General features: G+C 46.6%; 1 protein-coding gene across 1 annotated transcript in view; it reads right to left on the reverse strand.

The window, feature by feature from the left end:
- Positions 1–269: 269 nt before the first annotated feature.
- Positions 270–17,695, reverse strand: part of LOC122552160 (serine/threonine-protein kinase N2-like) — a 122,039-nt gene continuing 104,613 nt past the window's right edge. The window contains exons 8-11 of the mRNA XM_043694680.1: positions 16,211–16,320; positions 7,528–7,671; positions 5,127–5,202; positions 270–843 (exon numbers count right to left, since the gene is read on the reverse strand). Of these exons, the coding sequence (XP_043550615.1) occupies positions 674–843; positions 5,127–5,202; positions 7,528–7,671; positions 16,211–16,320 (500 nt within the window). The 3' untranslated portion in view covers positions 270–673. The remainder of the gene's footprint in view (positions 844–5,126; positions 5,203–7,527; positions 7,672–16,210; positions 16,321–17,695) is intronic.

The raw sequence follows: 17,695 nt of genomic DNA on the forward strand, positions 1-17,695 counted from the left end.
CAAACTGATTGAATTTTCCAGGCCACAATGAGGGGAGTAATGGACATCAAAAGAGTCACTAATGTACCAAGGCAAAGAAGTGAGCTTCAGGGACCACACAAAGACTCAAACAAAGAGCATGGCTCATCCCACAGAAAGGCCAGGAGATCTAATGACCCTTAATGGTTCCACAGCAGCACCTTTTACTTGGATCTTGTGAGCAAAGGTAAAGTAAACAACATTCAACATGAACAGAGGTTCAGACAGATGCAGAATGATGGTGGTGGATGGAGAATGGTCAGGCCTTTGATTCTGGAAAAAGGAAAGGACATCTAGGGTGACCTGGTGAGAGGATGAGGCACCGGGGAACTGGACAACCTGGTCAGGGATGGGGTATATGGGAACTAGCTGTCCTAATATAGAGAGTCTGGAGGTACTGCTGAAGGGGTAGGGTGCTGTAGGATTAGATGTACTGATTCTTACATGGGGGTGAAAGATACTGAATGAAAGGAAACAGCCCGAACCAGGAAACTGGAAATATCTAAAGCAGCAGAAGGCTTTGGAAAAGTTGCAGTTATAAGTCAGAAGAGACTGGATGAGAGAAAAGGGTTGAGAATTTCAATTCATCTTAACACTTGGTGCAGTAAGTCAAGATGGAAAATTCAGCATGGTGTGCAGCCAGGAGCTTGCAGTCTTACCCAGGCATGTTGGTGGATGGTGTCTGCCTGCCCTCAGAGACAGCAGCCATGTAAGATGAGGGGCTATATGTTCCTGTGGAATTAATAGCAGGAAATGCTTTCCTCAACAACCGACCCCACGTGGCGATGTTAATATTCATCTGAGGAGCTCGAAGGAAAGCCTTCCCTAAAACACAACACATCAGGGAGCAAGTTAGTGGGTTTAGTGAGTATATGCATCATTTACGACAGCTCCTTCAGCCAACACACTCTGGAGTACAGCCAGCCAGTCTTTGCCTCAAAACATCTCCTAACGATTCCTTCTACCCTCAATCCTTTTTCTTCACTCTGCTTCGATGTCTACGTTTTTCCTTCCTTATTCTGTACCCATTCTCCAATGCTTTGCAAACATGTGAGTTGCTGCAGTTTTTCCAAGCATTTGAATGAAGGAGCAGTGAATTATTACAACCAAGTTTGCTGGTAACAGTGTGTCTGGTGGCAGATTAAATAGAGCAGACGAGAGAGCAGCAATTGCAAAAGGCTACTGACAGATTAAGAAAGTGGACAGTACAGTAGCAGGTGCTGGAATAATGGAAAGCATAAGGTTGAATTTTGACCCATGAAAGATAATTCAGAGAATTTTCTAATTGTGAGAAGTGAGAAACTGTGCAGCACAAATAAATGTACTGGGTCAATTAGATAAGTCACTAAAAAACTAATGGAGAGGTATAGCTAACACTGTAAACAGCAATGTCCTTTAATGTTCTAAAGAACTGCAAGACAGTTCAAAGTAGTGACACAAGACAAAACGAGATATAGAGCCACTTAAGGAGACACAACAACAGATGAAAAGAAATTTGTTCAAAGCAGTAAACTGTAAGCAGGGACTTGAAAGAAGAAAAAGAGGTGGCGAGGTTTCAGGAAGAGTTTCCAGAGTTTCAGACACAGCTGCTCAAGGCACAGCTGCTAAAGGCAGGAAGGGAGCGATGGATGTTAGCCAGAACTGAAGCATTGTTTGGTCTCTTAGAAAGTTATAGGTTGGATACAGAACTAGGAAGGTGAGAGGCCTAAGAATAAGGGGATTATCATTTTAAAATCAAGATATTGCTAGACTGAATGGAATGATAGCCTTTATCTCTCAATGAAGCCAGAATACAAACAGGTAGAAGTTATGCTCCAGTTGCACAAAGTTTGAATTAGACCCTATGGGGAGGCTGTGTTCAGCTCTGAGCTCAGGAGGTTCTTTGAGTGGGTACAGCAGATTCACGAGAATGACCCTGCAGATGAAATTACGAGGAGTTGACCAAACAAGGCACCGCCTCATTGATTATCAATGGGAGGAATCTAATTCCGGAATTTTAGACGTTTAAAGGCTGAGTTGAAGCAGGTGGCGTCAAAATCTGTCCTCTGGTCAATGAGTTCAGAACAAGCAACGTAACATTTGAAGTTCAGCTGGGCCATTCGGGGCTGATGAAGGGTTCTGATGGAAGGTCATCAATCTGAAAGGCTAACTGCATTCCTCGCTCTGCACACTCCACCTGACCTGCTGAGTATTTGAAACATTTTCAGTTTTCATTCAGTGCCGTCTCAAAATGAATTTCACCCAGAACAGGCTGGTAGTTATTTGGGACTCTTGTCAACCAGTTGTTGGCAGGGATTCACTCAAAGTCAAAATTTAAACTTCAGTCAGGCTAAGTTTTTAAGGACTATAACACTAAAACAGTTACACACAAAGGTGCGGATCAAGCACAATCCAAATGAATAGTGGAACAAATTTGAGGCAATGAATAACTGGCATCCGTTCTGATCGAGGTGGCATGGGGAATTTGTTCAGTTCCACTATTAACTCTCCTTTTCAAAACTGATGCATTCAGAATCACAGCAGCCAGATTAAGAAAGGGGGCGGCATGTATTGTTCTTTGAATTCTGTCAATAAATTGTTTGGTAGTACAGAATTTCAGCATTGTTGTCGATATCACTTTCACAGAAAAACCCACTACACCACATGAGCAGTGAATCCTGCTTGCTTGGTAAGTGGACTACGACGCGATGAAGGATGGACCAGTTAATGACGATTGATCACCAAGCTTTGTTTCACGTTTCAATCAGATTGGTCATGGCATTGCACTAAATAATCAACCGCAGAATGGCTGTCAGCTGTTTTGGTGAATTGAAACAGGTGCAGGGTGTATGGAGGAGAAAGTGCATCATTTTTTTCCACCAACAGTCAAGTTCTGAGTTATATGAGGGAGTTGGTTTTCATTTGGTACTATTCCACAAATAACCAGATACATTGCATTCACAGTTAGTGGGCACGACAAATAACTAAAGTATCCTCTGGAGCTGACAGAGGGACCAAGACCTTCAGGAGGTTAGATATAAAAGTAGCCAGGCTGGAACTCCTGTTCTTTTTTATTCACTGGCAGGACATGGGCATTACTGGCTGGCCAAGCATTTATTGCCCGTCCTTAGTTGCCCTTGAGAAGATGGTGGTGATCTGCAATCACAGCAATTCACATACGTCGGTTGGTCTACAATGTACTGAGAGAGGAAATTCCAGGACTTTGACCCAGTGACAGTGAAAGAATGGCAATATATTTCCAAGTCAGAATGAGAGTGGCTTGGAGGTGAGTTTGTAGGTCATGATATTCCCATGTACCTGCTGCTCTTGTCCTTGAAAATGAAAGTGATCGTGGCCCACTATATCCACGCTGACAAACAAACACCACCCATCTACACTAATCTCATCTACCTACACTTGGTCCACAGTCTACTGTGTCCTGGCATTTTAAATACTCATCCAAATATTTATTAAAGGTTATTACAAAAATCCATCTGATTGACTAATATCCTTCAAGGAAGAAAATCTGCTGTCCTTAACTGACTCCAGAACCTCAGCAAAGTGGTTGACTTTTAACTGGCCTTTGAAATGACTCACCAAGTCACTCAGTCCAAGGGCAATGAGGAAGTGGCAACACATGTTGGCCTTGCCTATGACACCCACATTCAACAAAGGAATTAAGAAAACCTGAAGTGCTATATGCAAGGTTGGGCACATTGAAGCATTATTCTGACCAGGTGGGCTGGTAGAGTGCCTGACTGATGGCAAAGTTACTATTTGACTTTTGCTGTCTGCTACATGAGCATCATTGAGCTGGCATCCCTTTTTAAACAGGGAGAAAGTGACATTCAGGAGGGTTGTGTTCCTGATGGTTTGTGAATGATGCTCTGAAAGAAACGACATGCTGGTGGACCACAGAATAGAGTCACTTACAAACATTAAAGCCCGCCGGAGTAAAATGGTAAGGTATTTTGGTTGTGACATCAATTAGGAGGTAGAAAAGCAAAGTATTGTGGTAACTGCTTGATTTTTCAGACTCGAGAGATGTACATATGGGCTCCGAGGGCTTTTTAGTTGGAGTTAGACATAAATGTGAATTAAGTTGAAGGAAGGTAAAGTGAAGCAAATCAAAGTTGAAATTAAGTTAGACAAAGTAAGAAGAAAATGTTGCAAGGAATGTATATTTTATATCGATTGGTAATGAAGGAGTTAAATAAAGAAGGAGTTGCTTTACTTAAGTCTGAGTCAAGTCCCTGTCTTTTGTCGGTCAAACAAGGGAAGAATATTGGAATAAAAAGACTGAGAACTCCATTCAGGCAACAGTACCGTCTCGAGATGAACTGCATTAACACATCAGGCTCCTTCAACAGCACTTTCCAAACCTCTGACCCTTATCACCCAGAAGGCCAAGTGGAATAAGTTAGAAAAATATGGGAACACCACTACCTGCAAATTCCCTTCCAAGCCACATGCTGTCATGATCTGAATTGCATTGAATTAGCTTTATTGTCACATGTACTCAAATGAGAGCAGTGAAAAGTTTACACTCACAGCATTGCAGTGCCACCTTGTGTACAAAGGCACCTAGGTACAGATAGCAGCCGAGGAGCAGGCAAATCGACATTTCGGGCAAAAGCCTTTGGCTTATTCTCCTGTTCCTCGGATGCTGCCTGACCTGCTGTGCTTTTCCGGCACCACACTCTCGACTCGGATCTCTAGAATCAGAAGTCCTCACCTTCACCTTGGTACAGATACTTCAGGTCAAATTCGTAGGAAACAAAAACAAATTCGAAAAGTAGAGAAATAAACAGTCCATTATTCTAGGTCAGAGGAATAAATTAGAAAAATACAGCAGTAGACAGATAAGGATATCACCGTTGCTTTACTGTCACTGGGGCAAATTCCTGGAACTCCCTTTGTAAAGGCACCACAGGCCCATGTGGACTGCAGTGGTTTAACAGGCAGCTCACCATCACCTTCTCCCGGAACAATTAGGGATGGGTACTAACTAACAGTGACACCCACATCTCAGGAATGAATGAAAGGAAAAAAAGTGAGTAACCAACACTGAAAGTAACCTGGTCTGACAGGTAAATTCACCAAAAGAGACTGAAACTGTCACACTTTACCTTGCTGTTTGGAGAAAATCTTCTTCTGTCGTTGCAGCTTGGGTATTCGTTCAATCACAGGATTAGAAAATGTGACCTGAGAATAACAACAACATTGTGGAAACCAGGAAATGTTATAACACTAAAAAGAAATCTGCCATAAAATTAACCAAGCACTTCAATTGGATAAGCTGGAAGCACATCTCAAAAGCCTAAGTTTCTGAACAAAAAAAGACTTGCACACATCTATACACAGAACGACAGGTGAAAGCAGATAGATAGATAAGGAATACCAGAATTCCCCTAGCCCTCACACTCTCACCAACCCTTGTCCATGCAGGTTTCCTTCCACTATACAGATGTACACACTCTCCCTAGCTATTTTACACACACAGAAACAAACACTCTTCTCTACTCACGTGTATACACACACCGACACAAATACACACACACCCCCAACTCAAACTGCACATGCGTGCATTAGTACATGTTCCCCAAGTACCCTGCACAGCCCCTAGCCTGCACATTTTTATCTCTGCACATATGCACACGTGCAACTACCCCTGCATACACGCTCTCCCCTCCACAAACCCACCTCGAGCACACCCACTCACTTCCAATGTTGCATGACTATATACACCCCTGTGTAACTAAATGGTATCAGCTCTGCTCCCTAACCCAGTGCTTTAAAAATCTATTTCATTGGTCTCTGATAAGTTGATAGCAACACAATTAAAAATCAAACTAGAGCCCGTGCTGACATGCTCTGCTCTGGGTCCTCCATTCTAAAGCTGTTTGACCCCCATTGAGAGAGATAACGAAGCCCATTTTCTACATTTAATAATGGCCTTTGTGTTCAAATAGCCTTGACAAAACCCTCAGTGTCAGGTTCATCAGGAAGGGGAAAGGAAATTAAAATATGAACTTGAGTTGAAAGCCTTCATGTTTAGCATTTTTACAGTCAACATGACATCGTGTGATAAGGAAAACGTTATAAATGCAGGTCGTACCTGAAACTGAATCAAAGATCTTTCACCTTTTTTTGACTTAACATACTTTGTTATCACATTCACTTTACACGGGAAAAGGCTCTGGGTCCAAACTAGACAGAAACATGACATGAACAGAGTGGTGCAGCTCCACAACTCGATGGATTGAGACCATCCTATGCTATCTGACTGAATACCTATTTTTCTAACCAACCTGTACAGAGACGTTACTACACGCTTCTGCAACAGGAGGGACTTGAGCCTGACCCTCCCAGTCCAAAGGCAGGGCCAGTACAACTGCACCAGAAGAGCTGTAATCAAAGATCTTACTTTGTTTTGCTATTTTTAAAAATTAATCTATTTTTCTAACCAACCTGTTCAGAGATGTTATTATATACATCTGGAGCAGGTGGGACTTGAACCGAGGCCTCCTGGTTCAGGGAAAGGGACTCTAACTCAATGCCACATGTGGAGCTAAACCAAAGATGTGAAGTCAGGCCTCCTACGTGGGAAGGCCTGCTCTCTGCTGCACAACTGGGCTGTACTGGAAGTGGTAAGTAATGCTGGACAGACAATCCCAGTCAGTGCCTGAACCTAATGCTGCCTAACCTTTATACATTTCTACACAGCTGGTATCCAATCATTTGAAGACTGATTATTAACTTAAAACCAAATCTTATCCTAATTCAGCATCGTGAAGAGCTGAAGGGGATAACTCCAATATTTATCAGATGCTTGGTTACCAAATTAGCATGAATGAATTTCCATCATTTGAATACAGGTACCTTCCATGTAACTAATGCAAAACCCATGATCTCGTCTCTTCCAAGGAAACAGAGAGATGAGCTCTTTCCCTAGTGTTAGGGAAATCAAAGCCTGAAGACTCCCGCTTCCCGAATCAGGACTGAAATTAGGGCCTAGTCAGGAAGTTTAGGCCACACCATTTACCAGCTGAAACCCCAAAATGCTATGTTAGGCTTTCTGAACCCAAATCTCATTTCCTAGCTGTTACGCCTCCTCGAACGATCCTCTTCCTCCCTCTTCCCACTTTTTTGCACCACAGCCCCAGTCCTCCATTCACCACCCTCTTGCACTCCTCACTCCTGCCCACCTTACTTTATTTATTTTCCCTCCTCCCCATGATTCCACCTTGCAATCTCTTGCCTGGATCCAATACTGCTTTTGAATTTTGCTTTCCTCCCAATGTACAACTTTCTGGTTACACTAGTGTCAGAAATACCACCCAGAGAGTATTGATATGCACTGGGTCTTTAAACTGCGTCAATCCCCTGTGGTTTCTGTCAGTGAGGGAGCACAGGGGAAGGAAGCAGGAGAAATTAGATTAAGGACTGAGGGGCAGCAAGGCCTAAAACAAGACAATATTTCTAAAGACTTACAACAGTAAGAAAGGATCAGCAGAGTATGGTATGTACCTCTGTCAAGAGGACCCCCTGAGGTTCCAAATCGAGCTGGATTTCATGCCGTTGGTTATCCAGGAAGTCTTCCAGTTTGAGATATTTTAAGGCACAGAGAGAACGCCAGTCCCGCCAGTAAACACTGATCTCCAATTCCCGAGACTGCAACATCAAGACAAATTCATTAAAATTCAAACTTGCAGCTACATTAAGAAGAACCCAGGAATCTATCAATTCTTCCATCATACAATCTAACCGCCCTCTGAAAGGCTCCAGAGTTTCACCTTTACTCTCTCCACCTTCAGGTATCAGGTACATAGCTCATCGAGTCATTCTTGACCAGTCTTGGACAGGCTTGCACTGCAACTTTTGATAGAACATTTCCGGTTCGACAGTCCAAAACAATTTTGTCAATGGTGAACAGCAATCAGTCCGGGAGAAGGTGAGGGCTGCAGATGCTGGAGATCAGAGTGGAGAGTGTGGAGGTGGAAAAGCACAGCAGGTCAGGCAGCATCCGAGGAGCAGGACAGTCAACATTCGAGATGAAGAGCTTAAGCCCGAAACGCTGATTCTCCTGTTCCTCACATGCCGCCTGACCTGCTGTGCTTTTCCAGCAACACACTCTTGACAGCAATCAGCCCAGCACCATTTCCAACCTTGCCCCAGCCTGAATACCCAATTTTAACTCCAACTTTCTGTTCTACTTCTTGCCTCAACTCCACAAGTTCTGAACTTGATGAGTCTGCCAGTCAGCACCTATCAAAGATCTTCGGAAAGTCCATCTACTGCATTGCCCCTTGGTTACTTTTGCTGCAGGAACTTCCTCAATGGTGAGACTGCAGAGCTCTAAGAAACAGAGGGATCTGGGTGCCCTCGTGAATGAATCACAAAAGGTTAGCATACAGGTACAGCAAATAATTAAGAAAGCTAATAGACAATTATAATTTATCACGTGGGGAACTGAATACAAAAGTAGGTACATGATGCTTTCGTTATAAAGAGCACTGGTGAGATCACTTCCGTGCACGGTATGATGCTTAGTAGTGATAACTTTATTTAATAAAGGATGTAAATGCATTAGAGGCAGTTCAGGGTTTACTAACCTAATACCTGGAGTGAGTGAGTTGCCTCATGAGGAAAAGTTGGTTTTAGTAGAGGAAGAAGAGACTTGATTGAAACACATGATTCCTGAGGAGCCTTGACCAGGAAGGTGCAGAGAAGATGTTTTGTCTTATGGGAGAACCGAGAACTAGGAGTCGCTGTTTAATAATCACAAGTCACCTGCTTAAAGCAGAAAAGATTATTTTTTCACTCAGAAGAGCGCGAGTCTCTTCCTGAAAAGCTGGTGGAAGCCAAGTCCATGAGTATTTTAAAGGTGGAAGTGGATAAATTCTTAAATAAAACAAAGAACTATGGATGTTAGAATTCTGAAACCAAAACTGAAAATGCTAGAGAAACTCAGGTCTGGCAGTAGTGGAGAGAGAAAACACAATGAAAAAATGGTCACAAGACACAAAACATTAACTCTGCTTTCTCTCCACAGATGCAGCCAGACCTGCTGAATTTCTCCAGCAATTTCCGTTTCTAGTGTGGATAAATTCTTGTTCAACCAAAGGGTGAAAAGTTATCAGGAGTAGGCAGGAATGTGAATTTGAGATTGCAATCAGATCAGCCACAGAACATAGAACAGTAGAGCACAGGAACAGGCCCTTCAGCCCATCATGTCTGTAATAACCACGATGCTATTCTAAACTAATATCCCATCTGCCAGCACATAGTCCATATCCCTCTATTCTCCATCTGTTGTTGTTTCTATCTAAATAATTCTTAAACATTGTTAACATATCTGCTTCTACCATCTCCCCGGCAGCATACACCAGACATCTACTAACCACTGTCACCTTAAACCGACGCTCCCTACACTTTGACATTCCCACCTTATCCATGTCATTCTTTCACAAGCCAATATAAAACTGAAGGGATTTATGCTTGGCGATAGAAGTGACAATTCTTCTACTACAAGGTCGCAGGAAGGCATCTTATCATAGCATCCGTACAGTGTGGAAACAGGCCATTTGGCCCAACAAGTCCACACCAACCCTCTGAAGAGCATCCCACCCAGACCCATTCCCCTGCTATATTATTCTACATTTACCCTGATTAATGCACAATTAACAATCAAATGTTACACACTCAGCATCTCCAACTTTATATACACACACAAACCTTTAATTCAGGTCTTTACAAAGAGGCATCAAATACTAGAGCAAGAATCACAGACTCTATAGTTAGGCTGCTGCTGCACACCACACTTTAGGAAGCTTGTTAATGCACTGAGAACATTTAAAAGTAGATTTCTAACAGTGCAGTGGGTAGGGATGCCAGTTATGAGGAGAGACTGGAGAAGCTGACATTGTTCCCCTTTGAGCAAGGCAGATTAAAGGGAAAGTCAATTCTTTCAACATCATCTTGGATCTCAGATGTAGTAAACATGGAGAGTGTGTTTCCAGTGTTAGCACAGTTAATAACCAGAGGACTCAGATCTGAGGAAGCCGCTAAAAGAACAAACTGGGAGGTAATTTATATGTGCTGAGTTATGATGAGGAGGAAGGCAAGGTGCCTGAAAAGACAATGAACAGTAACTTTCTAAAGACAAGTGTGTGCATACCTGAAGGGAACACATGCACAGAGAGCAGAGGAACAGCAGAGAATTCGCACCAAGTCTAATGCTCCTGCATAGAGTCAGTACAGGAACGAAGGGCTGAATGACCTTCTCTGCTATCGGATTCCACATTCTCACCCCTGTTCAGCATAAATGCCTGAACATCTGCTTTCATCGTTTATTCGATTGCACTGCCCTTCCGAAGTAATGAGGCAAAGTAAGTGTTCAAAAATTCTAATTCTTTTTTTCACTGCCTGAGGCACAGTTGTGTGGTCAGTCTGCAACTTCAGTAATGGGGACCAAGGGAAACAATCCAGGTCCTGGAACATCCCTGTCTATAAAGCTTTTCTGTGTAACCATTTGTGGTATTGTCCTATCGTACTGTTCCTTATCCATTTACCTGACCACAGAATAGTTCACTACTACAGTTTATGTTTTTTGACAATAGAATATGGTAATTTCTCTTTGTTTGAGTGACCTCTGAGTCTTTGCCGACCCACCTCAGACTTCAGTGTATGCCAGTTGTCAAACTTACCTTCATTTCTTAATTTGTACATTGGTATTTTCATGTGTCCTCATTTGTTCTTATCCTTTTAGAGAATATATATTTCCTGAGCTCTATACAGCTTTTCAGTGTTTTTCCACAGATAATTTATCTTTGTGTCTTTCTCATGGTATTGCATCTGGTGTCAATACTTTCTTTCAGTTTCCTTCTCTAATTCCCATCTTCATTTGTTCAAAATTTGCTTTTATTTCAAACTCTTGCATGAGTTTTGATGTCTCTTTAACTGTATTGTCACCTTTTACTGTTGTATATCTTATCTGGCCTAGTTTATTTCCCAACGCAGCTTCCTGGGCCTAGATATTTTTCCCCGAGTGCCTTGGCTCAGTTCTGGTCCCCAGGAATGAAGTTGCAAACTGACTGGAGAACTACACCTCAGATATGTATTCTCCTGATATAACAAGTTGTCATAATTGCTTATTTTGTTAATTGCTGTCGGGCAAGGTTCAGATATCTGCCTTTGTCTACCCCAGTCCAACACTGGCACTTCCACATCAGGGCAAGGTTCAGTACACAGCTGACAATCACCTTTCACCTTAAGACTTATCCAATTCAGTTAGATTGGTACCAATCAACCACTGGGTAAGAGTCTGCTTCGACCTGGCCTGACTTTTACCTGCCACAAAGCTACCAGTTCACAACAGTCATTGGAATGTCTGTGTTCCTGTTTCTTCATACCTGACTGGCCCCATCATGCAGGTTCGGACCTTTTGCATTCCTCTGGCTGACCATTCAGGAACACTGTACTGTATTCACCTCCCATGTCACCACACAACCAACTCTGTCAAACTCGCCACGCCTCCTCCTGTAACAATTCCTGGGGGCCCGACACATGACCGAGACAGCACATTCAACTCTGGCCCAGAACGTTTTAGGTCCGACACCAACACTAGAGACTCAATAAAATGTAGAAGGACATTTCAGTGCAGCCAGAGTGCAACACCACGCTATATGTCAAGCGATCCCCTAATCTGAGACCATATCCCCTTGCTCAACTGGATACAAAGGATCCCATGACTTGATCTAGCAAATTAAATGTCATTTTGCGTATGATACAAATGTACGTTTATGGATGTGGGTGTGCTCACTGAGCTGGAATGTTCGTGTTCAGACATTTCGTCACCATGCTCGGCAAGATCAACAGTGAGCCTCCGGACTGATCCAGGTGAGTCATCCAGAGGCCCACTAACGATGTTACCGAGTATGGTGACAAAACGTCTGAAAATGAACCTTCCAGCTCAGCGAACAAACCTAGTTCCAGAAGCTCAACCTCAGCTACAAATCTTCTCAAAACCTCCAGTATACTTTTATCACAGTGAAGCACTTTGAGCTATTCAGAAGTTCGGATAACAATTCCATTGCATTGTTCAGCACTGATGCCCAAGGATAATACACACACAGTACATGATCTTCCACACACTGTACACCCCCCTGCACTGACCCGGACTCCCCACAGAACCTACACCCCCCTGCACTGATCCCTCGATTTCCCACTGACCGGACACGCCCCTGCACTGACCCCCTGACTCCGCACAGACCGGACACACCCCTGCACTGATCCCCGGATTCCCCACAGACCGTATACCCCCCCGCACTGACCCGATTCCCCACAGACCGTACACTCCCCTGCACTGAGCCCCTGATTCCCCACAGACCGTACACTCCCCTGCACTGAGCCCCTGATTCCCCACAGACCGTACACTCCCCTGCACTGAGCCCCTGATTCCCCACAGACCGTACACTCCCCTGCACTGAGCCCCTGATTCCCCACAGACCGTACACTCTCCTGCACTGAGCCCCTGATTCCCCACAGACCGTACACTCCCCTGCACTGAGCCCCTGATTCCCCACAGACCGTACACTCCCCTGCACTGAGCCCCTGATTCCCCACAGACCGTACACTCCCCTGCACTGAGCCCCTGATTCCCCACAGACCGTACACTCCCCTGCACTGAGCCCCTGATTCCCCACAGACCGTACACTCCCCTGCACTGAGCCCCTGATTCCCCACAGACCGTACACTCCCCTGCACTGAGCCCCTGATTCCCCACAGACCGTACACTCCCCTGCACTGAGCCCCTGATTCCCCACAGACCGTACACTCTCCTGCACTGAGCCCCTGATTCCCCACAGACCGTACACTCCCCTGCACTGAGCCCCTGATTCCCCACAGACCGTACACTCCCCTGCACTGAGCCCCTGATTCCCCACAGACCGTACACTCCCCTGCACTGAGCCCCTGATTCCCCACAGACCGTACACTCCCCTGCACTGAGCCCCTGATTCCCCACAGACCGTACACTCCCCTGCACTGAGCCCCTGATTCCCCACAGACCGTACACTCCCCTGCACTGAGCCCCTGATTCCCCACAGACCGTACACTCCCCTGCACTGAGCCCCTGATTCCCCACAGACCGTACACTCTCCTGCACTGAGCCCCTGATTCCCCACAGACCGTACACTCCCCTGCACTGAGCCCCTGATTCCCCACAGACCGTACACTCCCCTGCACTGAGCCCCTGATTCCCCACAGACCGTACACTCCCCTGCACTGAGCCCCTGATTCCCCACAGACCGTACACTCCCCTGCACTGAGCCCCTGATTCCCCACAGACCGTACACTCCCCTGCACTGAGCCCCTGATTCCCCACAGACCGTACACTCCCCTGCACTGAGCCCCTGATTCCCCACAGACCGTACACTCCCCTGCACTGAGCCCCTGATTCCCCACAGACCGTACACTCTCCTGCACTGAGCCCCTGATTCCCCACAGACCGTACACTCCCCTGCACTGAGCCCCTGATTCCCCACAGACCGTACACTCCCCTGCACTGAGCCCCTGATTCCCCACAGACCGTACACTCCCCTGCACTGAGCCCCTGATTCCCCACAGACCGTACACTCCCCTGCACTGAGCCCCTGATTCCCCACAGACCGTACACTCCCCTGCACTGAGCCCCTGATTCCCCACAGACCGTACACTCCCCTGCACTGAGCCCCTGATTCCCCACAGACCGTACACTCCCCTGCACTGAGCCCCTGATTCCCCACAGACCGTACACTCTCCTGCACTGAGCCCCTGATTCCCCACAGACCGTACACTCCCCTGCACTGAGCCCCTGATTCCCCACAGACCGTACACTCCCCTGCACTGAGCCCCTGATTCCCCACAGACCGTACACTCCCCTGCACTGAGCCCCTGATTCCCCACAGACCGTACACTCCCCTGCACTGAGCCCCTGATTCCCCACAGACCGTACACTCCCCTGCACTGAGCCCCTGATTCCCCACAGACCGTACACTCCCCTGCACTGAGCCCCTGATTCCCCACAGACCGTACACTCCCCTGCACTGAGCCCCTGATTCCCCACAGACCGTACACTCTCCTGCACTGAGCCCCTGATTCCCCACAGACCGTACACTCCCCTGCACTGAGCCCCTGATTCCCCACAGACCGTACACTCCCCTGCACTGAGCCCCTGATTCCCCACAGACCGTACACTCCCCTGCACTGAGCCCCTGATTCCCCACAGACCGTACACTCCCCTGCACTGAGCCCCTGATTCCCCACAGACCGTACACTCCCCTGCACTGAGCCCCTGATTCCCCACAGACCGTACACTCCCCTGCACTGAGCCCCTGATTCCCCACAGACCGTACACTCCCCTGCACTGAGCCCCTGATTCCCCACAGACCGTACACTCTCCTGCACTGAGCCCCTGATTCCCCACAGACCGTACACTCCCCTGCACTGAGCCCCTGATTCCCCACAGACCGTACACTCCCCTGCACTGAGCCCCTGATTCCCCACAGACCGTACACTCCCCTGCACTGAGCCCCTGATTCCCCACAGACCGTACACTCCCCTGCACTGAGCCCCTGATTCCCCACAGACCGTACACTCCCCTGCACTGAGCCCCTGATTCCCCACAGACCGTACACTCCCCTGCACTGAGCCCCTGATTCCCCACAGACCGTACACTCCCCTGCACTGAGCCCCTGATTCCCCACAGACCGTACACTCTCCTGCACTGAGCCCCTGATTCCCCACAGACCGTACACTCCCCTGCACTGAGCCCCTGATTCCCCACAGACCGTACACTCCCCTGCACTGAGCCCCTGATTCCCCACAGACCGTACACTCCCCTGCACTGAGCCCCTGATTCCCCACAGACCGTACACTCCCCTGCACTGAGCCCCTGATTCCCCACAGACCGTACACTCCCCTGCACTGAGCCCCTGATTCCCCACAGACCGTACACTCTCCTGCACTGAGCCCCTGATTCCCCACAGACTGTACACTCCCCTGCACTGAGCCCCTGATTCCCCACAGACCGTACACTCTCCTGCACTGAGCCCCTGATTCCCCACAGACTGTACACTCCCCTGCACTGAGCCCCTGATTCCCCACAGACCGTACACTCCCCTGCACTGAGCCCCTGATTCCCCACAGACCGTACACTCCCCTGCACTGAGCCCCTGATTCCCCACAGACCGTACACTCTCCTGCATTGACCCCTGAAATACCACACATGGTACATTTGCCAGAATAAATCCCTGTGATTGCAAACGGTACATTCTCACGCAGCACCCTGTTGGTTTTGAAACGCATGTCCCTGAACTATGAACATGGTTTTGCACATTATTAGTCCAATGACAATACTGCTCCTCCACCATCTCCTCAAAAGTAGCGAGTACACTCTCAATGGACTGCAGCAATTCAAGGAGATAGCGTAACATCCATATTCGGAAGTGTAATAAATGCTGATGCAGCCAGTGACCTCCACTACTTTGAATGAAGAAAACAAAACTAATCAATCATCTTTTCTGGTGCTTATATCTCCACAGAGTTTACCAACTCCCAAACTATTAAGAGAACCATAAAGCCGATGTTAATAGTGCCACTCCTGTAGCCTCGGTTTAATTGTTACTTGAACAGCACTCATGTAAACAATGAAAGCAGGAAATCATCATGATTAAAAATCACAAAGAGGGACTGTGATGTGTGCTCTCATTCAGAGAGCTACTTCAAAGAATAGTGGGTGGCACAATGGCACAGTGGTTAGCACTGCTGCCTCACAGCGCCAGGGACCCGGGTTCAATTCCCGCCTCAGGCGACTGACTGTGTGGAGTTTGCACGTTCTCCCCGTGTCTGCGTGGGTTTCCTTCGGGTGCTTCGGTTTCTTCCCACAGTCCAAAGATGTGCAGGTTAGGGTGAATTGGCCATGAGAAATAGTGTAGGCAAGGTGCATTAGTCAGGGGATATATAAGGTGATAGGGTCGGGGAATGGGTCTGGGTGGGATACTCTTCAGAGGGTCAGTGTGGACTTGATGGGCTAAATGGCCTGTTTCCCCACTGTAGGGATTCTATTAATTCTGTGAAAGCACTTTCCTTCAGATCGTATCCTTCAGCATTCATCTGGAGATCAGGCCGGAGAGAATCTATGGCTGACTTGCAGCTGATCAGTCATACTCACACGCTCCAGCTCCACTGTGAACGTTTGATTCCATGATTGTTCACCAACTGTTTTCCATGCTGTCTGCCCCACAACGGTATTATCCAGTTTGAGGACGGCGCTCACATCATCTGGAGAACGAGTAGGTGGTAGGTTAGAGCTCATCAGAACCACCAGCTGGTCACAAAGAATATCAAGGATCAATCCTGCTCTTCCCTGGGTGCTGGCTCCAGCCAAACCTCCATTAGTCCACCCAGAGCACGTGAACTCCCAACTGCTCCCCCAATTCTGTTTAACAAGGTGCCAAATGAAAGGCTGGTTAACAATATTGAGGCCCAGGAATAGAAGTGCCAGTATCAGTTTGAATAAAAATAAAGTTGGCTCAGGGACAAAATTGCTTTGTGATAAATGGTTCTTTTTCAGACTGGAGGATGGTAAGCAGTTGGATCAATGCAGAGAATATTCCTTTTGAGTTTATTTATATTTAACATACATTTATTATCAAACTAAGCAAATGTCAATGACTCAGACATCGGAATACAAGGTGAAGTTTAAACATTTGCTAATGATCCCAAACTTTGAAGGGTAGACAACAATGAGGACGATGCAACAACTCTGATCAGTAAGAGGAATGCAAAAGCAAGTGGCCTATGGGGCGATGGACCCTTCTGACAGACAGAGAGGCAATATCGACTTAATGGCATAATGCTCAAGGATGTACAGGGTCACACAGAACCTGGGGCTCCTGTGCACAGCGCTTAGAAAATGTCAGAACACACAGAGTGATTAACAAAACAAATGGGACTTTGGGTTCATAAATCCATAGATATCCTGAGAGCAGTGAAGTAATGCTGAACTTTAATAGGGGAGGCCTCACAGCGCCAGGGACCCAGGTTTGATTCCAGCCTTGGGTGACTGTTTGCACATTCTCCCCGTGTCTGCGTGGGTTACCTCTGGGTGCTCCAGTTTCCTCCCACAGTCCAAAGATGTGCAGCTCAGGTGAATTGGCCTTGCTAAATTGCCCGTAGTGTTCAGGGATGTCTAGGTTAGGAGCATTAGTCAGGGGTAAATGTAGGATAACAGAGGAGGGGTATGGGTCTGGGTGGATTACTCTTCAGAGGGTCAGTGTGGACTTGTAGGGCCCAATGGCCTGTTTCCACACTGCAGGGATTCTATTCTATTTAACAATGACACAGTAATATACTGTACCCTGTTCTGGTCACTATAATTTAGGAAGAACGTGATGGTGCTGGACACGACGGGGAGCATGGCTTACCAAGGGTGAAGGAATCTGGCTACAAGTGAACTTGGGATTCTTCTCCTTGGAACAATGTAAATTGAAGACAAATTTGACGGAGATGTACATGTTTATGACAGATATAGATGAAGTAAACCTGTTCCCGTTAACTGATGGTACAAGGACCAGGGAGTCACAGTTGGGAAGGTATGGGAATATAGAAAATAGGAGTAGGCCATTTGGTCCTTCTAGTCTGCTCTAGGGGGAAA

This window comes from Chiloscyllium plagiosum, chromosome 8 (assembly GCF_004010195.1).
Source record: "Chiloscyllium plagiosum isolate BGI_BamShark_2017 chromosome 8, ASM401019v2, whole genome shotgun sequence".
Taxonomy (NCBI): Eukaryota; Metazoa; Chordata; class Chondrichthyes; order Orectolobiformes; family Hemiscylliidae; genus Chiloscyllium; species Chiloscyllium plagiosum.